Source organism: Jaculus jaculus, chromosome 19 (assembly GCF_020740685.1).
Source record: "Jaculus jaculus isolate mJacJac1 chromosome 19, mJacJac1.mat.Y.cur, whole genome shotgun sequence".
NCBI classification, from domain to species: Eukaryota; Metazoa; Chordata; class Mammalia; order Rodentia; family Dipodidae; genus Jaculus; species Jaculus jaculus.
In genome coordinates, this window is record NC_059120.1 from 54,311,147 (window position 1) to 54,334,827 (window position 23,681).

General features: G+C 43.0%; 1 protein-coding gene across 4 annotated transcripts in view; it reads left to right on the top strand.

Moving 5' to 3' along the window:
- The window catches only part of Prpf3 (pre-mRNA processing factor 3), a 36,875-nt gene that overhangs the window by 9,356 nt on the left and 3,838 nt on the right, over positions 1–23,681 (top strand). For 2 of the 4 annotated variants that reach the window (XM_045138556.1, XM_045138557.1), the window contains exons 4-14: positions 2,856–3,002; positions 5,750–5,833; positions 5,988–6,208; positions 8,078–8,384; positions 11,595–11,761; positions 15,887–15,966; positions 17,774–17,917; positions 20,299–20,398; positions 20,571–20,684; positions 22,311–22,429; positions 22,697–22,789. In XM_045138556.1, coding sequence (XP_044994491.1) covers positions 2,856–3,002; positions 5,750–5,833; positions 5,988–6,208; positions 8,078–8,384; positions 11,595–11,761; positions 15,887–15,966; positions 17,774–17,917; positions 20,299–20,398; positions 20,571–20,684; positions 22,311–22,429; positions 22,697–22,789 — 1,576 coding nt within the window. Of the gene's footprint in view, positions 1–2,101; positions 2,198–2,855; positions 3,003–5,749; positions 5,834–5,987; positions 6,209–8,077; positions 8,385–11,594; positions 11,762–15,886; positions 15,967–17,773; positions 17,918–20,298; positions 20,399–20,570; positions 20,685–22,310; positions 22,430–22,696; positions 22,790–23,681 lie in introns of all 4 variants that reach the window. The other 2 variants (XM_045138560.1, XM_045138559.1) reach the window with 2 other exon arrangements.

Sequence of the window (23,681 nt, forward strand, 5' to 3'; positions counted from 1 at the left end):
TGAGTGATAAAAACATTGCCATGATTACCTGGCTCACCCCTACAATATCCATTAGTAGAATATTTAACATTTGAGAGAGGGTTCAGCTGAGAGCAACATAGAACACTTCATGTTCAAGAGGGGCCTGTAGACAGTAAAGTAGAGGAGGTCGAACTTGGATTATCACCGTTTTAGGATTCTGAACAAAGTTCTTGCCAATGAAATCATTAATAGCTTTCTTTTTTTGATGCATAGCTTTTATTTTCATATTTCCCCCTTTACTATAACTGGTAAACTGATTGTTCCTGTCTGGCTGTAGACCTCATTCTTGTTCACTTACAGAAAAAGAGCCTACCATTTACCATGTACCATATAGCATATAGTGAGTCATTTGATCTCATGACTGGGGTGTCTAAGGGGGCTGGCAGTACTCCTTTTCTTTCTTTTCTTCTCCTATTTTTGGTTTTTCAAGGTAGGGTCTCACTCTAGCTCAGGCTGATCTGAATTCACTTTGTAGTTTCAGGGTGGCCTTGAACCCACGGCAATCCTCTTACCTCTGCCTCCCAAGTGCTGGGATTCAAGGCATGCGCCACCACGCCCGGTAGTACTCCCCTTCTTATTACACTGTTTATCCTCTGCTTGCTGATTAGTCATGGCAGTGTCAAGTGCCTGATCTCACTATCTTATGTCCCCAGCGTGGTCATTTTCCCTTCTTTGTGTGTGTGTGTGTGTGGTTTTTCAAAGTAGGGTCTCACTCTAGCCCAGGCTTACCTAGAATTCACTGTGTAGTCTCAGGCTGGTCTTGAACTCACAGTGATCCTCTTGTCTCTGCCTCCCTAGTGCTGGGATTAAAGGCATGTACCACTACACCTGGCTTTTTGTTTTTTTTTGTAGGTAGGGTCTCACTCTAACGCAGCCTGACCTGGAATTCAGTATGTAGTCTCAGGGTGGCCTCAGACTCATGGAGATCCTCCTACCTCTGCCTCCCAAGTGCTGGGATTAAAGTAAAGGCGTGTGCCACCATGCCTGGCCTGCTGGATGCTTTTGTTTGCTTTTTAGTTGAATGGTTGGTTTTTCAAGACAGGGTCTCACTATGTAGTTTGCTTGGCGAGCCTGGAATTCTGGATCCTCTGTTTACTTGTCTCTTTTTGTGGGGAGAGTTTGTATGATTCTTTGACTCTTGTCAAAGCTTCTGAAGTCTCTGTTTTTTTGTTTTGTTTTGTTTTGTTTTGTTTTGTTTTTGGTCTTATTCAAGGCAGGGTCTCTGTAACCCAGGCTGACCTGGAACTCACTCTGTAGCTCCAGGCTAGCCTGGAACTCACTGCAGTCTTCTTGCCTCTGCCTCTGTAGTGCTGGGATTAAAAGCGTGTGTCCTTTGTTATTGTTTTTGAGACAGGTTCTTACTGTACAGGCCAGCCTTGAACTCACAGCAGTCCTTCTCCCAAGTGTTGGAACTGCAATGGGATTACAAACATGCTCTACCATTCCCAGCTCTCAAGTGCTTTTGATACATTGGTATCATATTGCTTTTTCTGATACACAAAGAAAAGATAAGCAATGTCTGCTTGGTCCCTACCATGCTATGCAGCCAAGAAAAATAGAAATTCATTTCATATTGTATAATAACATTAGCATTGCCAGCTATAAAAGAAGAAAACCAAAGAAAATAGAAATGTGCCTTTTGTTTTTAGAGCAGCATAGGGTGGCCAGAGAAATGAAACGTAGCCTTTACCTTAAAATCATACTGCACTATAGAAAGCATGAGGTGGGGGGTGCCATACACAGGCACACATGATGAAATTTAAGTCACAGTTTTGCATAAATTTTATGGTTGGTTATGGAATTTTAGACTTATCTTGAATTTTTTTAATTGTTAAGAGGGGATGATTAATCCATACACTGTTCAGATCCATGCAATAAAGATTATTTTATGGTAGGACATGCCAGTGTATAAGTGCTGAAGTCATGCTATGAATGAATTGACTACATTGGGTGGGATTAATAAAATAGTTTCATGAAGGAGATGTCTAGTTAGCCATGGGATATGGGTCCCATTTTTGGTCCATTCTAGTCCCCACTCCACACAATATATTATGGGAGAGTCCTTTTTCTTGAACTGTAGGAGTTCCAGGAAGCGCTCGCCCCTGGCTGAGGATATGTCCTTGCAAAACACGAGCCCTCCTAGTGAAGAGGGGATGTCACCCAAAGCCTACCACCGGTGTGTACATTTGCTTTTTCCCATTGTCCCTTCCACTTGGCCACCCTTGGTCCTATTAAATTCATCTTGCAAATTAGTCAACATATTTGAGTTCCCGCTGTATATAGTGAGAAAAAATTGTTGTTTGGGAATATTAAAAAAGAAAGATAAAACTTGTGTCCTGGAAGAACATAGATGCAAGTTGTGAGAAAGTACTAACACTTGCTAACCAGAGTGTCAGCCATGTACTTTAACCCACTGGGAACCAAGCTTGGAAGTACTGAGAGGATGTGGAGGAACACATCAGAGTGGGATGAGGTTGTGAGGAAAATCTAGACGAGGTGAGTTTTAGGCAGGATTTTGAACACATTATGGAAAAGTGGAGGGAGAGCATTATAAATGTGTACAGTAGCATTTGTAACGACCTTGAGATGGGAACATTTATAAGAACATAAGGATGAAATTTGCTTGCCTCAAGTAGCAGATTGAAGTTGGGTGAAATGTTTTCATGGTGGAGGGTCTAGAAGACCCTGCTTCTGGCAAGCAGTTACTGTTGCCATGTTGTGTCATATGCCTGTGGGGAAGCAAAAGCGTCAAGATGCTGACAGGGGTTAGGATGATTATTCCCTTTTTCCCATAGGGGAGGATACAACTCTTCTTTCATCTTGGGTTCCCTTAGGAGGTGTTTGGCGATGACTCTGAAATCTCCAAGGAATCATCAGGGGTAAAGAAGCGACGAATACCCCGTTTTGAGGAAGTGGAAGAGGAGCCTGAGGTGATCCCTGGGCCCCCCTCAGAAAGCCCAGGCATGCTGACTAAACTTCAGGTTAGTTAAAAGAGACTAGAAGCAAAGTGGTTTGGTTTTGAAACAGGGTCCCATGTAGCCCAGACGTAGCCTCAACTCACTGTAGCTGAGGATGGCCATGAGCTGCTTTATTTCTTTTTGCTTTTTTCAGACAGGGCCCACACTAGCCCAGACTGGCTTAGAGCTCACTCTAGTCCATGCTGGCCTCCAGTCCCAGCTCTTGGGATTGCAGTAGGAGGATCACTGGAGTAAGAGGCGTGAGCCATTGCACCCAGCTGTGACCTTGCTCTTCTCATCTTCCTTCCCCCACCTCCTTGGTGCCTGGATTTTAGGCATGTGCCACAATGCCAGGTTTCATGTAGCACTGAGGATCAAACCAGGGCTTTGTGCATGCTCAGCATGCATTGTACAAACCAAAGTACATCCTCAGACCACAAATGGATTTTGTCTATTGAAGCAAAGAGCACATGGTCTATGCTCACCATAATCATTGATTTAGGTTAGTGTTTACCATTGGGGAAGTTTCCTATCCTGCTTTGTTTTACCTTTCTCTGCAGTGATCAATAATAGTCCATTAAGGAATATTGAAATTGCACTTTTCTGAACACCTAGTGTGCTATATGCATTGTCTAATTACCACCACATTGTCATTGGGAAAATGAAATAAAATCATCAGAACTCAGTTTGAAGGCTTAGGAGAAGAATTTCCAAATATATCAAAAACTTAGCATACTCATTTAAAATTAGGCTGGCAATAAAGCTCAGTAGTGAAATACTTGGTTAGCATGCGCTAGGTTCAAATCTAGGAACATAAAACAATTTTTTTCAAGTTGCCTATTTAATAAAAAAAAAATTGTCTTTAATATATTGTTATTTATTTGAGAGAGAGAAGACATGAATGAGAGTGAGCATGCAGGGCCTCTTGCCTACCAATGAGCTGTAGTCATATGTGCACATTGTGTGTCTGGCTTTACATGGCTACTGGAGAATTGAGCCCTGAGCTATCAGGCTTTGCAGGGAAGTGGGTTTAACTACTGAGCACCCTCCCCTGCCCAGGAAATGCTTGTATTTTTAAAAATAAGTGCTACTAAGCCATTTTGAAACTACATTAATACTTCCTGTACTACTTAAAATTGAGGTGATAGGCTGGAAAGAAGTCTCAGCAGTTAAGGCACTACCCTACAAAGCCTAATGACCAGAGTTCACTTCCCCAGTACCCACATAAAGCAAGATGCACAAAGGGGCACATGCATCACAAGTTTGCAGCAGCTGGAGGCCCTGGCATGTCCATTTTCTCTGTCTCTCTTCTATTTCTCTCTACTTGAAAATAAGTAAAAAAATATATTTTTAAAAATTGGGATAGAATATATAACTATAATATATCCATAGAATAGAGTATATATAGATACCATATAACTTTGTGAATGAATGAGAAATATATGGGTAAATAGGTTTGTGTATGTATGTGTATGTGTATATATATATATATATATGGTCTTTCTGGGAAAAAACGATTTTTTGAATTTCTCTTTTTTCACTTTTGTGTGCGTGTTTGTTTATTTTGTGGTTTTTTCGAGGCAGAGTCTCACTCTAGCCCAGACTCACCTGGAATTCACTACGAGGTCTCAGGGTGACCTCAAATTCACAGTGATCCTCCTACCTCTTCCTCTTGAGTGCTGGAGATTAAAAGCATGTGTCACCACACCCAGCTTTGGGGTTTTTGTTTTGTTTTGTTTTGTTTTAGAGAGAATTGGCATGCCAGGGCCTCAGCCACTGCAATCAACAGGCATTTGTGACACCTAGTGGGCATGTGTGACCTTGCATTTGCCTCACCTCTGTGTATCTGGCTTACATGGGATCTGGAGAGTCAAACATTTGTCCTTAGGCTTTGCAGGCAAGAGCCTTACTGCTAAGCCATCTTTCCAGCTTGTGTTTATTTTCTATATATATATATTTTTTTTTTTTTTTTGGTTTTGTTTTGCTTTTCAAGGTATGGTCTCATTCTAATTCAGGCTGACCTGGAACTCACTATGTAGTCTCAGGGTGGCTTCAAACTCATGGGGATCTTCCATCATCAGGATAGAACAAAAAAGGTTTATAGAAGTCTACAGAAGTCCTTTCACTGTTGTCTGTGTTTACCCACACTAGAAGCTTAGAGACTGATAACATAATTTGATAAGTGAATACATAAATATGAACAAAATATGAATAAATTAAGTTAGTAAGTTTTAACACCCCTCCCTTTAGATTCTTGGCAGGAGGTTAGCTTGTCCAAGGCCACACAGGCAGCAAACAACAGTTCTATACCTAGCTTCGTCTGAGTCTTTCTTTTTTAATATTAAAAAAAAATGTTTTATTTATTATTTATTTGAGAGAGAGAGAAAGACGTAGGGAGAGAGAATAGGCACACCAGGGCCTCCAGTCACTATAAATGAACTCCAAACACCTTGTGCATCTGGCTTACATGGGTACTGGGGAATCGAACCGAGGTCCTTTGGCCTTGCAGGCAACCTCTTTGACCACTAAGCCATCTCTCTAGCCCCTTGTCTGACTCTTAGTCATTACAGCTTGTACCAATCCTGCTTTAGGAGAAAAGGTTGAATAATTCTAATGCTCAGCAGTGTAGGCTCTCTTTATGTAGCTTTTAGTCTGTGGTTTAGGTAGGATATAGTGGAGACAGTTTTAGGTCTCCAGACACAAATGCGTTTCACTCTAGGAACCTATATGGGAGAAGTTAATACTTGTCAATCTTTCCCTCTGGAGAGCAGATCAAACAGATGATGGAGGCGGCAACACGACAAATTGAAGAGAGGAAAAAGCAGCTGAGCTTCATTAGCCCCCCTGCGCCTCAGGTATAGTGCCCGGTTCCTCTGAAGAGAACGTTGAGTCCAGAAGATGTTGCTATTCATCCACGTGAGGGTCCCGAGGGTTCTGATCTGTTATGGGTATAGGTGCGTATCTGTATACCTATCTAATCCATCTCGTTTCTTTTCCTCTGTCTCGTAGCCAAAGACGCCCTCCTCTTCCCAAGCAGAGCGACTTCCCATTGGCAACACTATCCAGCCCTCCCAGGCCGCCACCTTCATGAACGACGCCATCGAGAAAGCCAGGAAAGCAGCGGAGCTGCAAGCCCGAATCCAGGCCCAGCTGGCACTGAAGCCAGGGCTCATCGGCAACGCCAACATGGTGGGCCTGGCCAACCTTCATGCCATGGGCATTGCTCCACCGTGAGTAAACTACCTATGAATGTTATTGATTCACTTTTTTTCTAAAGAATTTAAAATTATTTCTTGCAGATTTTACTTCTTTTGGTGTTTGTTTTTTGAGGCAGGATCTCACTCTATCCCAGGCTGATCTGGAACTCACTGTGTAGACCAAGATGTTGTCAAACTCATGGCAGTCCTGGTAGCTCAGCCTCCTGAGTGCTGGGATTATAGGTGTGAACCACCATGCCTGGCTCCAGTTTCATGTTTGCTTGTTTTTATAATTTTTTTTCAAGATTTTGTAAAAATTTTATTTAGTTATTTATTTGTAAGCAGAGAGACAGAGAGAGAATGGGCATGCCAGGGCCTTTTTCCACTGCAAACAAATTCCAATACATGTGCCCCCTTGTATATTTGGCTTATGTGCGTCCTGGGGAATAGAACCTGGGTCCTTTGGCTTCACAGGCAAATAAATGACTTAACTGCTAAGCCATCTCACCAACCCAGTCTTTTTTCTTTTTTTTTCCTGTTTTTTGTTTTTTTCGTGGTAGGGTCTCACTTTAGCCCCAGCTAACCTGAAATTCACTATGTAGTCTCAGGGTGGCCTTGAACTCATGGTGATCCTCCTACCTTTGCCTCCCGTGTGCTGGGATTAAAGGCATCTGCCACCATGCTGGCTCCAGTTTCATGTTTTTAAAATAGGACCTATACATACATATTAGATTTATTTATTTTTTTATTTTTTGGCTTTGTTACATGCCTTGTCTTGTTTCTATAACTAGTAGAACTGAAGTAAAGATTATTCACTTAATATTGGAGCTAGGAATAGAACTAGATTAGACTTGGTCCAGATTTTTTTTGTTTTTGTTTTTCTTTTTTTTTTTGCTGAGGTAGGGTCTCACTCTAGTTCAGGCTAACCTGGCATTCACTATATACTATGTAGTCTCAGGGTGGCCTTGAATTCATGGCCATATTCCTTCCTCTGCTTCCTGAGTGCTGGGATTAAAGGTATTAATGTTATAAGGAGAGTTCCAGGCCAGTCAGGACTATATAACAAGACCTTTTCTGAAAGGAAGAAAGAGAGAAGGAGGTTGGAGAGGGAAGGAAGGAAAGAAAGCTAGGCATAGTGGTACACACCTTTAATCCCAGCATTTGGGAAGCTGAGTAGAAGGATTGGTATGAGTGCAAGGCCAACCTGTACTATAGAGTGTTCCAGACCAGCCTGCGCTATAGTGAGGCATTGCCTCCAAAAGGATGTAAAGGTATTTGTGGCCTAGCATTTGTGATTTCTCTGGTGTCCCATGACTATCTGAAGAACACTGGGGATGGGTCCCAGGGCTACAATACTTGGCCAGCATGCCTTGGGTTCAGTCTTTAGCACCGCCACCAGAAAAAAGCATTTCAGGAGTAAAGAAAGATAGGATTACAAATTCTTCTCAATATAATTTTGAAAATAATTTTTAATTCATTTATTTGAAAGAGGAAAAAAGAGTGGTCACACTCGGGCCTCTAACCAGTGCAAATGAGCTCCAGACACACGCACCACCCTGTGCATCCGGCTTACGTGGGTACACATGTGGATTTGTTTCTCCCCATCAGGGCTGGAGACAGAAGCTGTGGCCTTGCATGTACGGGGCAGGTGATCTCCAAGGAGCTAAATCCTCAGTGTCAGCTTGATGGTGCTGCCTTTACTTTTAACCAGAAAGCAACAATCCAGTTTGATGTTTTAAATGAAGATTTTATTTACCGATAAGATTACATGCCATAGAATTATTTTACCAAGTATTTTTTTTTTTTTTTTTTGTAATTGGGCTTAATATCTTTCATCTTCTGTTTGTTTTCTGTTTGCCTTAACGGTATATAGGATTTATTTCTTTATGGGCTATTTTTCAGGAAGGTAGAGTTAAAAGATCAAACTAAACCTACACCGCTGATCCTAGATGAGCAAGGTCGCACTGTAGACGCAACAGGCAAGGAGATTGAGCTGACACATCGGATGCCCACTCTGAAAGCCAATATTCGTGCTGTGAAGAGGGAACAGTTTAAACAGCAGCTCAAAGAAAAGCCATCAGAAGACATGGAATCCAATACTTTTTTTGATCCTCGAGTCTCCATTGCCCCTTCCCAGCGCCAGAGACGCACTTTTAAATTTCACGACAAAGGCAAATTTGAGAAGATTGCTCAACGATTAAGGACAAAGGTACCTATCTGGCTTTGAGTATATCCCAGAATTTAGAATTTAGGCAACTTAACAGAAAGGAAATTACTGCCAACAAAAAAGTAAAGAATTTAGCTGGATATACTGGCTCACGCCTACAGGTCCAGGCCAGTGAAGGTGGGAGTATGACTGTGAGTTTCAGGTCAGCCTTGGCTGGAGTGAGACCCTGCCTCACAAACAAACAAAAGAGATCTAGACCTGAGGAATTACATAAACAGGTAATTAAAACAATGACGCCAGGCGTGCTAGTGCACGCCTTCAATCCCAGCACTCGGGAGGCAGAGGTAGGAGGATCACTGTGAGTTCAAGGCCACCCTGAGAATACAGAGTGGTCAGCCTGGGCTAGAGTGAGACCCTACCTCAAAAAACAAAACAAAAAACAAACAAAAAAAAAAAAATGAGTATCTTTTTAGTGTATTTACCAATTCTTTTTTTTTCTTTTGTGGTTTTTTGAGGTAGGGTTTCAGTCTAGCCCAGGCTGACCTCAAATTCACTATGTATTTCAGGGTTGTTTATTTTCTTTCTTTCTTTTTAATTTATATTTTATTTGTTTGAGAGAAAGGCACGCAGACAGACAGAGAGAGATTGAGAATAGGCATGCCAGGGCCTCCAGCCACTGCAATGAACTCCAGGCGCATGTGCCACCTTGTGCATCTGGCTTATGTGGGTCCTGGGGGATTGGACCGAGGTCCTTGGGCTTTGCAGGCAAGCACCTTAACCACTGAGCAATCCCTCCAGCCCTATTTTCCTTTACTTATTTTATTTTATTTTATTTCATTTCATTTCATTTCATTTTATTTATTTATTTGAGAGAAAGAGGCAGATAGAGTGAAAATGGGCATGCCAGGGCCTTTAGTCATTGCAAACAAACTTCAGAAGTTCGCACCACCTTGTGCATCTGGCTTAACGTGGGTAATTGAACTTGGATCCTTTGGCTTTGCAGGCAAGCGTCTTAACTGCTAAACCATTTCCAGCCCAATGAGGATTCCCCCCCCCCCCACCCGAGGTAGGGTCTTGCTCTAGCGCAGGCTGACCTGAAATTCACTATGTATTCCCAGAGTGGCCTTGAACTCACTGCAGTCCTCTTACCTCTGCCTCCCGAGTGCTGGGATTAAAGGCGTGTGCCACCGTGCCCAGTTTTGAGCATTTTTTAAAGATTATGTTTAGTCTTGTAATACTGGTTCTAAGTGTGTGTGTATTTCATATATGTATATGTTCATGTATGTGAGCACACATGTATCTGCTTAGGTCACCATGTCAGGTGTCTTCCTCAAGCCCTTGCCCATCTTATTTTTATTTCATTGTTTGTTTGTTTTTCCAGATAAGGCTTCATGTAGCTCAGGCTGGCCTCAAACTCACTATGTAGCTGAATATAACCTGAGACTTTTGGTCTTGCTGTGTTCACCTCCCAGGGCACTAGGGTTATAATTGTGTGCCACCATTCTCCATGCCCATCGTGCTGGGACTCAAACAAGCTTGCTTTGTGCTAGGCATGCAGTGTATGATCTGCCCGACATTCCCAGCTTCTCCATCTTAGTTTTCAGACAGGGTCTCACTGAATCCAGAGCTCACCAGTTCATCTCAGCCAACTAGCCTCTTGTCTCCCCTTCCCCATTTCCAGCTTTTATGAGGGTGTTGAAGATCTGCACTCAGGCCTTAATGCTTGCATGATAAGTACTTGACTGACTGAGCCTTCTCCCCAGCCCCAATACTTTATTTACTTATTTTTTAAAATTTTATTTATTTGTTTGTTTGAGAGGGGGAGGCAGATAGAGAGACCATGGGTGTGGCTGGTGTTAAAATTTACTGCAACATGGATGTGATGACCCATGACTTTCATTCCAGCTCTGGGGAGGCAGAATTGGGATTGCTGTGTGTTTGAAGCCAGCCTGAGTCTCCAGAGTGAGTTCCAAGTCAGCCTTGAGTAGGGTGATACCGTACCTCAAAAACTACTGCAGAAGGGGCTTTAGAGATGGCTTAGCAGTTAAAGTGTTTACCTACAAAGCCAAAGGAACCCGGTTCGATTCCCCATGACCCACGTAAGCTAGAAAGACGCCCTGGCACACCCATTTTATCTCTTTTTCTCTCTCAAATAACGTTTTTTTTAAATTTATTTTTATTTATTTATTTATTAGAGACAGAGGGAGAGAGAGAAAGGGCGTGCTAGGGCTTCCAGCCATTACAAATGAATGCCATACGCGTGCACCTCAATGTGCATCTTGCTCACTTGGGACCTGGAGAATCAAACCTGGGTCTTTATGCTTCTCAGGCAAGTGTCTCAACCTCTAAGCCATCTCTCCAGCCCAAATAAAATATATTTTAGGGCTGGAGAGATGGTTAAGACACATGCTTGCAAAGCCTAAGGATCCAGGTTCAATTCTCCAGGACCCACATAAGCCAGATGTACATGGTGGCGCATGCATCTAGAGTTCGTTAACAGTGGCTGGAAGCCCTGGGGTGCCCACACTCTCTCCCTCACTCTCTCTCTCTCTAATAAAAAATTTAAAAATACATATTTTGCCCAGTGTGGTGGCACACGCCTTTAATACCAGCACTCAGGAGGCAGAGGTAGGAGGATTGCCGTGAGCTCGAGGCCACCTTGAGACTACATAGTGATTTCCCGGTCAGCCTGGGCTAGAGTGAGACTCCACCTTGAAAAACAAACAAACAAACAAAAATAATAAATAAATTAAAAAGATATATTTAAAAAAATTTCTGCAGAGCTGGGCATGGTGGTGCACACCTTTAATCCCAACACTTGGGAGACAGAGGTAAGAGGATCGCTGTGAGTGTGAGGCCACCCGAAGACTACATAGTGAATTCCGGGTCAGCATGGGTTAGAGGGAGACCATACTTTGTGGGGGGGGGGGATTACTGCAGAAACTCTAAACATCAGGTGACTTGAAATAGTCTTTTAATTATTGTCCTCTCTGAATGAGGTTTTCATGAAATTCCACTTCTGCATATCTGCTGCAGGCACCTCTGAAGTGGAGGGAGATGGGGATGGGTTGAGCTGTTAGTAAGCAAACTGAATGAAGGATAAGATAAAGCAGAAGTGGCTGCTTCCCTAAACTCTTGGGAATTGTGAGTTATTGGTCTCAGAAGGGTTTCAATCAGGGGTGTTTTAAAGTTTGATTCTACCACTTTCCTGTGGCTCCAGCTTTCTTCTTGACTTGGTCTTTTTACCTGTAGGCTCAGTTGGAGAAGCTGCAGGCAGAGATTTCACAGGCTGCTCGAAAAACAGGCATCCATGCTTCAACTCGGCTCGCTCTCATTGCTCCTAAGAAGGAGCTAAAGGAAGGAGACATCCCTGAAATTGAATGGTGGGACTCTTACATCATCCCCAATGGCTTCGACCTGTGAGTTTCTTGTTTCTACTAGAGGTGGTGCACAGGCATCAAATAAAAATTTATTTTTATTTATTTATTTATTTGACAGAGAAAGAGGGAGGAGAGTGAGTGAGAGAATGGGCACACCAGGGATCTCCAGCCACTACAAATGAACTCCAGATGCGTGCACTACCTTGTGCAGCTGGCTAACATGGGTCCTGGGGAATTGAACCTGGGTCCTTTTGCTTTGCAGGCAAGCGTTTTAACTGCTAAGCCATCCTTCCAGCCCCAAATAAAAATTTAAGTCCAAATGAAATAACTGTGCACAAGCTCATGTATTTTCAAAAACACTGGTTTTTGAGTAATTCTTAGCTTTGAGTGAATGCAGCAGAATCAGAAGCACAGTGTACATACAAAGTCAGTCTGTAAAATTGGACATATTTATGTTTTCAGTGCTAGGGTCTAAACCCAAGGATTTGCATATATATGTATACGTGTGTGTGTGTGTGTGTGTGTGTGTGTGTGTGTGTGTATTTTTGATTACTTTTCAAGGAGGGAGAGAAAGAGAATGAGTGTGTGTGTGTATTTATTTATTTTTGATTACTTTTCAAGGAGGAAGAGAAAGAGAATGAGCAAACTGGGGCCTCTGGCCACTGTGAACAAGCTCCAGATGTGTGTACATACATCTGATTTTACATGGGAACTGGGGAATTAATCCCAGGGTGTAAGGCTTTGCAAGCAAGCGCCTTAAACTGCTGAGCCATCTCTCTAGCCCAAGGTGTTTTTGTTGTTGTTGTTGTTGTTTTTTGTTTATTCGAGGTATGGTCTCGCTGTAGTCCAGGCTAACCTGGAGTTCACTATGGAGTCTCAGGGTGGCCTCAAACTCATGGCCATCCTCCTACCTCTGCCTCCTGAGTGCTAGGATTAAAAGCATGCGCTACTATGCCCAGCTCCAGCCCATGCATTTTTTTTTTTTTTTTTTTTAATGTAACATCTCACTGTAATCCAGACTGACCTGGAACTCACTTTGTAATGCCAGGCTGGCTTCAAACTCACAGTGATCTTCCTACCTCTGCCTTCTGAGTGCTGATCATAAAACATTGTGCTATCATGCTCTCTTCTTTGCTTTTATTATATAGTGTTACTTGTGTTTTACAGTATTCCATTTTTTTTAACTACTTATTGACAACTTCCAACAATACAGACATTATACTATGATCATAATTCTCTCTCACCATCCTCTCTCTCCCACCTCTTTTTCTTTTATTATATATATAAAAATATATAAATATTTATAAATATATATATATTTATATATTATTTTTATGTAAATAAATATATAAATATTTATAAATACATATTTTTTAAATATTTTTTTGTTCATTTTTTATTTATTTACTTGAGAGCGACAGACACAGAGAGAAAGACAGACAGAGGGAGAGGGAGAGAATGGGTGCGCCAGGGCTTCCAGCCACTGCAAACGAACTCCAGACAAGTGCGCCCCCTTGTGCATCTGGCTAACGTGGGACCTGGGGAACCAAGCCTCAAACCGGGGTCCTTAGGCTTCACAAGCAAGTGCTTAACCGCTAAGCCATCTCTCCATGCCAAAGCCTCCACCTGTTGCAAGTGGACTCCAGATACGTGCACCACTTTGCGCGTGTGGATTTTACATGGGTACTGGGGAATCGAACCTGGGATGTTAGGCTTTTCAGGAAAGTGCCTTAATTGCTGAACCATCTTTACAGCACTCTTTGGATTTTTAAGAAAGTATTAGTTTATTTATTTGAGAGACAGAGAATGGGTGCACCAGGGCCTCCAGCCACTGCAAACAAACTCCAGACACATGCACCACTTTGTGCATTGAACCTGGGACCTTTGGCTTTGCAGGCAAATGCCTTGACCGCTAAACCCTCTCTCCAGCCATCTTTTTGGATTCTTAAAAAATAGTTTTTTCATTTGTTTGAGAGAGTGGGAGAGAATGGTGTGCCAGACTATTTCCCTTTAAATATGTGTGTGTGTGTGTGTGTGTGTGTGTGTGTGTGTGTGTATACTTTTTTATACTCATATATGTATACTTATTTGAGAGAGAAAGAGGGAGAGAGAGAGAGAGAGAATGGGTGCGCCAGGGCGTCCAGCCACTGCAAACAAATTCTAGGCACATGTGCCCCCTTGTGCAGCTGGCTTACCTGGGTCCAGGGGAATTGAACCGAGGTCCTTTTGGCTTTGCAGGCAAACACTTTAACCACTAAGCCATTCATCCAGTCCGTATTTTTTTAATTACATATTTTTGCTACATTCTACATGTTTAGTCTTTTAAATATGTGTGTGTGTGTGTGTGTGTGTGTGTGTGTGTGTGTGTGTATGTGAGTGATGGGAGAATGGCACATGTAGTGTGCATGTGGAGGTCAGAGGACAGTCTCCATATTTTTCCTCTGCTTCCACCTTGTTCTGAGACAGAATCTCTTGTTTGCTGCTGTTTGTGAGTTCCTAGATTTTCCTGGCTCTACCTCCTATTGCCATAGGCATGTTGGGATTACAGGTGCATGTGTCACTTTGTGTCAAGCTTTATTTAAAATATTAATTTTTATTTATTTGCAAGCCAAGAGAGATAGAAGAGAAACAGAGAAAATGGCTACACCAGGGCCTCCAGCCATTGCAAACGAATTCCAACACATGTGCAACTTTATGCATCTGGCTTTACGTGGACACTGGAGAACTGAACCTGGGTCATTAGGCTTTGCAGGCAAGTGCCTTAACCACTGAGCCATTTCTCCAGTTTGGTAGCCAGCTTTATTTACCTGGGTTGGCAGACTTGTAAGCAAGCACCTTTAACCATTGTGGCATTTCCCCAGCCCCTGTTTATGTTCTTATAAGGATTCAGTTCTAGGGCTGGTGACCAAGCATGTAAAAGGCCCTGAGTTTGATCCCTTATACTTCAAAAACAAAAACTGGGGCTGCAGGGATGGCTTAGCAGTTAAGGTGTTTGTCTGCGAAGCCAAAGGTCCAAAAGGTCCCAGGTTCAATTCCCCAGGACCCACATTAGCCATATACACAATGTGGCACCTACGTCTGGAGTTCATTTGCAGCGGCTGGAGGCCCTGGTGCACCCATTCTCTCTCTCTCTCTCCCCTTGCAAATAATAGGGTGCACCAGGGCTTTTAGCCGCTACAAATGAACTCCAGACACATGTGCCACATACATTTAGTCCCAGCACTTGGGAGGCAGAGGCAGGAGGACTGATGTAAGGCAAGCCTGGAATTACAGAGTAAGTTCCAGGTCAGCCTGGGCTAGAGTAAGTCCCCTGCCTTGACAAAAACAAAGGGCTGGAGAGATGGCTTAGCAGTTAGGCACTTGCCTGTGAAGCCTAAGGACCCAGGTTCAATTCCTCAGTACCCATGTAAGCCAGATGCATAAGGGGGCATATGTATCTAGAGTTTGTTTACAGTGGCTGGTGGGGCCCTGGTGCACGCATTCCCTCCCTCCCTCCCTCCCTCCCTCCCTCCCTCCCTCCCTCTCTCTCTCTCTCTCTCTCTCTCTCAAATAAATAAATAATTTTTTAAAAGAAACACACAAGAACCCACCTTCCAAAAAACTAGAAGCCAGATGCACACAGTGGCACATGCATCTGGAGTTTGTTTGCAGTGGTAAGACATCCTCAAGCCGGGCGTGGTGGCACGCGCCTTTAATCCCAGCACTCGGGAGGCAGAGGTAGGAGGATTGCCATGAGTTCGAGGCCACCCTGAGACTCCATAGTGAATTCCGGGTCAGCCTGGGCTAGAGTGAGACCCTACCTCAAAAACCAAAAAAAAAAAAAAAAAAAAAAAGACATCCTGGTGTGCTCATCCTTTCCTCTGTCTCTTCCTCAGGTGGGTGGGGAATGAAAATAAATAAACAAAATGTATGTGTATATATATTTATATTTATATTTATATTTGAATGAAGGGAGAATAGCTGGTATAGTAGATGTACCCAACTTTTGGAGGGCCCCATTTTCTTGTCATGTAAAGTGTATGTAACCTAAGTACATAGTGAAGAGACGCAACGCGCATTCTAAAAGCGCTAGAACACGTAGAGATGGGGTATTGTCGCTGTGTCCTGAGATTACACTTAACATCGTCTCTACCCATACATCTTGTTCTTTCTTCTTCCTTTTAGTACAGAGGAAAATCCCAAGAGAGAAGATTATTTTGGAATCACAAATCTTGTTGAACATCCAGCCCAGCTCAACCCTCCAGGTAACGTGTAGATTTACTCAGGCAAGGCTCCAGAGCAGCACTCTCCAGTGGTGATGTACGCAGTGATGTATATGTTCTGTCTGGGCTGTCTTGAACTGAACCACTATTCACTTACAGTTGCTGCATCTGAAAACCAAATTGTACCAGTGAAACCAAAGGCCTGTTTGTACTTTTCAAAAAAAAAAAAAAAAAAAAAATATATATATATATATATATAAATTGATTTATTTATTTAATTTGAGAGAGAAAAATAGACTAGATGCACCAGGGCATCCAGCCACTGCAAGTGAACTCCAGGTGCATTTTCCACCTAGTGCATCTGGCTTACACAGGGCCTGAGAAATCAAACCTGGGTCCTTTAGCTTTGTAGGCAGGTGCCTTAAACACTAAGCCATCTCTTCAGTTTTGTACTATTTTTTTTCCTTTTTTTCAAATTTTATTTAATCATTTGCAAGCAGAGAGAAACAGACAAAAAGAGAGAGAGAGACAATGGCAGGGGCCCATGCCAGGGCCTTCAGCCACTGCAAATGAACTCCAAACACATGCACCACTTTGTGCATCTGGCTTATTTGGGTACTGGGGAATTGAACTGGGTCCTTACGCTTCATAGGCAAATGCCTTAACCACTAAGCCATCTCTCCAGTCCCTGTTTGTACTTTCTTAAATTTTTATTTATTTTTGTTAATTTAATTTTTTTTTCAAGGTAGTATCTCACTCTAGCCCAGGCTGACCTGGAATTGCTTATGTAGTCTCAGGTGACATTGAACTCATGGCAACCCTCCTATCTCTGCCTCCTTAATGCTGAGATTAAAGGCATGTGCCACCACACCTGGCTCTGTTTGTACTTAAAAACAACAAAAAAAAAAAAAAAAAAAACATTATTTGAGAGAGAGGTGGAGAGAGAGAAAATGAGTGTACCTGGCTCCTTAGGTTTCTTAGGCAAGTGCCTTAACTGCTAAGTCATCTCTCCAGCTGTTTGTATTTTTAATAATTTAAATGTTCTCATAGGTTAGTGGCTACTAGACATGTAATATTAAGATCATTGAGAATTACAGTCTTGCGTAAGACTTAATACACTACTTACAAAGATAATACTGGGTTAGAGAGATGGCTTAGCAGTTAAGGGGTTTGCTTATGAAGTCTAAGGACTCATGTTTGACGCTCTAGGTTCCAAATAAGCCAGATGAATAATGATGCAAGTATGCATGGGGGAGTGCACGCATCTCGAGTTCAATTGCAGTGGCTGGAGGTCTTGGCACACCAATTCTCTCTCACTCTTGCTTTTAAAAAAAAATGCTTCAAAAAAAGATGATACTTTAAAAATTATTATTTTTCTCAGAACTTAAAAATACTAAAGCTGGATGTGGACAGCCTAGGACTACAGAGTGAACTCTAAATTAGTCTGGAGTGAGACCCAACCTCAGAAAATAATAATAATAACAATAAGAGGCTAGGCACACTAGTGCCTTCCTGTAATCCCAGGATTTGGGAGGTGAAGGTGAGAGATTTCAAGTTCAAGGTCAGCCTGGACTACAAAGCAAAGCCCTGTCTTTATTTCTCCCCCTCAAAAATAAATAATAAGCCTGGCGTGATGATGCACGCCTTTAGTCCTAGCACTCGGGAGTCAGAGGAGGTAGGATTACCAGGAGTTTGAAGCCACCCTGAGACCACCTGGACCAGAGAGAGACCATATCTGAACCCCCCCCCAAAAAAAAAAATAATAATTTAGCTAATGGTCCTTTTAATGTGATTGATCTTCACCTCTGGTACTGTCTGCTTTGGTTCACTTGTTTTCTCTGCCCGACAGTTGACAACGACACACCAGTTACTCTGGGAGTCTATCTTACCAAGAAGGAGCAGAAGAAACTCCGGAGGCAGACGCGGAGGGAGGCACAGAAGGAGCTGCAGGAAAAAGTCCGGCTAGGTCTGATGCCGCCGCCAGAACCCAAAGGTATGCCTCTTCACCCGCTGCTGCTGCAAAGAGCAAGCTTGCCTTGCATTCCAGAAGAATTGGTAGCATCTTTCTTCGAGTGTTTTTTTGTTTCTCGGAATTATCCACAGGTTCATGGTTCATTGGTGACATTGTCTTTACTTATTAAGTGAAGTCAACATATTCCTTATAGAAGTGAATTTAAGACTCTTTTTTTTTTTTAATTTTTTTTTTAATTTGAGAGCAACAGACACAGAGAGAAAGACAGATAGAGGGGGAGAGAGAGAATGGGCGCGCCAGGGCTTCCAGCCTCCGCAAACGAACTCCAGACGCGTGCGCCCCCTTGTGCATCTGGCTAACGTGGGACCTGGGGAACCAAGCCTCGAACCGGGGTCCTTAGGCTTCACAGGCAAGCGCTTAACCGCTAAGCCATCTCTCCAGCCCTGTTTGTTTTTTGTTTTTCGAGGCAGGGTCTCACTCTAGCCCAGGCTGACCTGCAATTCACTATGGAGTCTCAGGGTGGCCTTGAACTCACGGCAATCTTCCTGCCTCTGCGCCCCAGGTGCTGGGGTTAAAGGTGTGTGCCACCATGCCTGGCTTAAGACTCATATTTAAGCATTATTAACTGTATAGATCTCTGGTTTTCCTGAAAGGATTTTAGTCTTTAAATTCCTGGAGGTGAGGCTGGCCATTGTGGCACATCCCTTTAGTCCCAGCACCCTGGAGTTCAAGGCCAACCTGGGCTAGTGTGAGACCTTACCCCCGCCCCAATCTCTCAAAATAAATAAATAATTTTTTAAAAAAGAACAAAAAAAATAATAAAACTGGTGGTGGCACATGCCTTTAATCCCAGCACTGGGGAGGCAGAGGTAGGAGGATGGCTATGAGTTCGAGGCCACCCTGAAACTACATAGTGAATTCCAGGTCAGCCTGGGCAGAGTGAGACCCTACCTTGAAAAACCAAAATGAAAACAAAAAAATAATAATAATAAAACTGAATAATATATAGGTGTTCTAATCCGAAGGTCATATCCTAATGCCAACAAAAATCATGAGGTGAATGTGTGTGGGGAGATGGGGGAATCTGCCAAGCATAGTGGCACACGTCTGTCACCCCAGCATTTCAGCAGGTGGTGCAGGTGGGTATACTGGATCATAATCACCTTCATTACCTGTGGTTTCTCCTTCCCTTCCACTGAACCTCTCCCTTTGTTTATTTGAGAGAGAGAGAGAGAATGGGTATTGGCACGCAAGGTCGTCCTGCCACTGCAAACAAGCTCCAGATGCTTGTGCCACTTTGCATCTGGTTTACTTGGATACTGGGGACTCAAAGCTGGGCCGCCAGGCTGTGCAAGAACACATCTGTGAATGCTGAGCCGTATCTTCTGCCTCTGAACCTCTCCTTTTTGCCAACTAGTCCCTCTTCTATTTGATCTTTTTTTCATCTCCTTCCCCCCTCCATCATCTATGACAGAGTATTGGTGGGTCCAATATTGTGCAGGTAAGGACAGCTGCTATGAAGCCATGAATACAGCGGCCACTTCAAGTCACAAAGCACGCTTCCCCATCCTGAGTATCTTAAACATTTTTACTTTTTATTTACTTACTTACTTTTACTTATTTATTTGAGGGACAGAAAGAGGGAGAGAGAGAATGGGTGTGCCAGCCTGTACAAGTGAACTCCACACACGTGCGCCCCTTGCGCATCTGGCTTATATCCTAAGGAATCAAACCTAGGTCCTTTGATCTCTCTAGCCCTCTTTTTTTTGGGGGGAGGAGCTTTTTTGAGGTAGGGTCTCGCTCTAGCCCAGGATGACCTGGAATTCATTATGTAGTCTCAGGATGGCCTTGAATTCTTGGCGATCTTCCTATCTTTGCCTCCCCATGCTGGGATTAAAGGCATGTGCCACCATGCCCAGCTCCTCTTAATTTTTTTTTTTTTTTTAATTCTCTGAGCTTTGGAGATGGTGGTATGGATGTCTCATCTGGCACTGCGCACTCAACATTGTTTTTTTTTTAATTTTATTTATTTTAATAATTAATTTGAGAGCTAGAGAGTGGGTGCACCAGGGCCTCCAGCTATTGCAAACAAACTCCAAATGCCTGCGCCACCTTATTGGATCCTGGGAAAGCAAACCTGGGTCCTTGGGCTTCGCAAGTAAGTGCCTTAACTGCTAAGACATCTCTCCAGCCCTCGCGTTGTTTTTCATAATGTAAGTGCAAACCAACTTTTCACATTGCTTGAACTTCTAGGAGTTTCAAGGTAGGAATTACTGGAGAAGGTGATTTGGGGCAGGTATTTTAAACAGAGGAGCAGGGCAGTGTCTGTAGGCATAAAGAACAGGTTATCGTAGTGAGAGAAGCAGTCTGGGAGATTGATGGCTTTCTTCTCTCCACTGTAGTGAGAATTTCCAATTTGATGCGAGTACTAGGGACAGAAGCTGTTCAGGACCCCACGAAGGTGGAAGCCCACGTCAGAGCCCAGATGGCAAAACGACAGAAGTAAGTGCCGTGGGACTGGGTGGGAAGCCAGGATACGTGCCTTTTCCAGACTCCTCTGGGGGATCCATATTTGGAGGGAGGGGAGAGTTCTCTGTTGCTCTCTCTTTCCCTTAGCCCTGCCTCTGATCTTCAATGCCTTTCTCACTTGTGGATGTCCTTCCTGTCACGACAGAGCGCATGAAGAGGCCAACGCTGCCCGAAAACTTACAGCAGAACAGAGAAAGGTCAAGAAAATTAAAAAGCTTAAAGAAGACATTTCTCAGGGGGTACACATATCTGTATATAGGTAGGTGTTTGCAGTAGGCCAGCTTTCCCTAAGAAATTCTAAAATAATTTCCAGTATGTTCTGCTTCAGACAGAATCATTGTGACCTAAAATCATGGCCAACACTAGTCCTTCCTCAGTTTCCCTAGTGTGAATCAAGAGCTAGGAGCTCTTTTACGGAGGTAAGGGTTAAAGGCTTCTTGTTGTGGCGGCTATTCATTTCTCTCCTCAGATCTTAGTCACCAGTATATATTCCAAAGAATAAATCAAGGGATGTATTTGTTCACGCCATATGATAAAATATCCTGTTTCTCCAGAAAGGTGCTTTTTTTGTTTGTTTGTTTTTGTTTTAAGGTAGGGTCTCACTCTGGCCCAGGCTGACCTGGAATTCACTATGTAGTCTCAGGGTGGCCTCGAACTCACAGTGATCCTCCTACCTCTGCCTCCTGAATGCTGGGATTATAGGTATGCGCCCCCACACCCGATCCAAAAAGTGTTAATTTTTTCCTCAGTATTCATATCTTTATCTTATGTACTCATTCCAAAATCCATTTGTGTACTGGAAAATTCTTTTGATTTTTCAGGTTGGGGTCTCTCTCTAGTCCAGGCTGACCTGGAAGTCACTGTGTAGTCTCAGGGTGGCCTCGAACTCACACAGTCCTCCTACCTCTGCCTCCTAAGTGCTGGGATTAAAGGTGTGTGCCACCATGCCCAGCTCTGGAAATATATTTTTGCTTTTGTCTTGATTTAATGTTTTCATTCTTTTAGGTTAAGTTCATGTGCATCTTCTATTAAGTGTGCTCATTTTCTATTAACTAGTTCTTCATTAGAAGTGATACATTATTATAAAACGAGTAATGTTTATGAGATAAAATTTCTGAGCCAGGCATTATGGTGCCTGCCTGTAATCCCAGCCCTTGGAAGGAGGAACAGGAGAATCAGGAGTTCAAGTTTAACCTGGATTACACAGCAGCTCCCAGCCTAGCCCAGGCTGGAAAATATCAAAAAACATTCTAACAGTCCAGAGTAGCACTTACTGGAGAAGTCCCCTTCCTGTTCTCTGATTTCTTAGGACCAGTCCTGATATTACTGTTTTGTTTTGTTTTTTGAAATTTTTAAAAAACTTTTATTTTTTATTTATTTGGGAGAGAGAGAATGGGCACGCCAGGGCCTGCAACCACTGCAAACGATCTCCAGACTCATGTGCCCCTTGTGCATCTGGCTTATGTGGGTCCTGGGGAATTAAACCGAGGTCCTTTGGCTTTGCATGCAAACATCTCAACTGCTAAGCTATCTCTCCAGCCCAATATTACTTGTTTTTCATGTCTCCGTATAGATGATTTTCATGCCTACATAGCCACATTATAGATGTCTAAAGCTTTTAAACTGTCACAAGTGGTGTGTTTATAAATAGTTTTGGAGGATAGTGAGTACTTCCCCTCATTCTGAGATTTTAACCAGTTACCTTTGTCCTAAAATGTAGTGTCACACTTGGAAGAAATACAAGTGAACAGAAACACATTTGTACACTCCTGAGGCCTTGTCTTTAAAGAGAAAAACATGTTGGATTCTTCTGTTTATTTGCCACTCCATTTGTGCAGCTACTGATGGTAAAACTGAAGACATAATGAAACTTTCCCTCCCCTAGAGTTCGAAATTTGAGCAACCCAGCCAAGAAGTTCAAGATTGAGGCCAATGCTGGGCAGCTGTACCTGACAGGGGTGGTGGTTCTGCACAAGGATGTCAACGTGGTGGTAGTGGAAGGGGGTGAGTCTACGAAACACTGAGAGAATATCTAGACAGCCCAAAACCTACATTGATTGGTATTGTGGGGAGAAGGGAGAAAGATGTACTTAGAGCTGTATGTATTTGGATAGAACTTTCTAGACTTCTGTTTCTGTGGTTATTGGAATAGAAGGCTACAGTGGTTCCTTGGATTACTTCAACTACCGCATTAATGTCTGAGCATTAGATGAATTCACAGTTTCTTTCTATATTGTCATCTTTACAACTCTGGCAAAATTCTGTTTCCAGGCCCCAAGGCCCAGAAGAAATTTAAGCGACTCATGCTGCATCGGATAAAGTGGGACGAACAAACTTCTAACACGAAGGGAGATGGTGAATGGGGTTAGGAGGGCATGAATGGGAGAGCAGAGTTGTGGGAGGTGGGATGGTACATTTGCCCATTCATCTTGACCCTTTCTGCAACGTTCTAGAGTTCAAGAATTTTAGACAGACATACTCAAATTTGAGCCTGCTATAGATGCTTATACAGTGTTTATTGCAGGATCATGTGTATTAATTACTGTTAAAATTATTCTTCTGCCTGTCCTTTAAGGATATTCTCTTAGCTAGTTTCCCTCTCTATCTTGGTTGTATGTGCTGATTACATGAATATACTTAATTTGTTTAAAATCAACAAGCTAAAGCTGGGTATGGTGGAGCACGCCTTTCATCCCAGCACTCAGGAGGCAGAGGTAGAAGGATTGCCGAGAGTTCAGGGCCGCCTTGGGACTACATAGTGAATTCCAGGTCAACCTGGGCTATAGCAGGATCCTACCTTGAAAAACAACAAAAAAACAAATCAGCAAGCTATGGTTGAAACATGTTTGAGATGGAGGCAGGAGGATCTCAAGTTGGAAGGCAGTGTGGAATACATAGGTCAGTCAAACCTGGGCTATTTACAGAGATTCTGTCTCCAAAAAGGAAGAAGAAGAAAGGGGGCTAGGGAAATGACAGTGTTTAGTGACTAAAACATTGTCAGGCCTTACATGCGTGTGTACACATGCGAACAACACGTTCAACAGGGGTTTTGTTTGGTTGGGTGTTTTTTTGTTTGTTTGGTTTTTCGAGGTAGGGTCTCACTGTAGCCCAGGCTGACCTGGAATTCACTATGCAATCTCAGGGTGGCCTCGAACTCATGGTAATTCTCCTGCCTCTGCCTCCCAAGTGCTGGGATTAAAGGCGTGCACCACCACACCCAGCTGTGCTTTTTTTATTATTGTTGTTTATTTGAGAA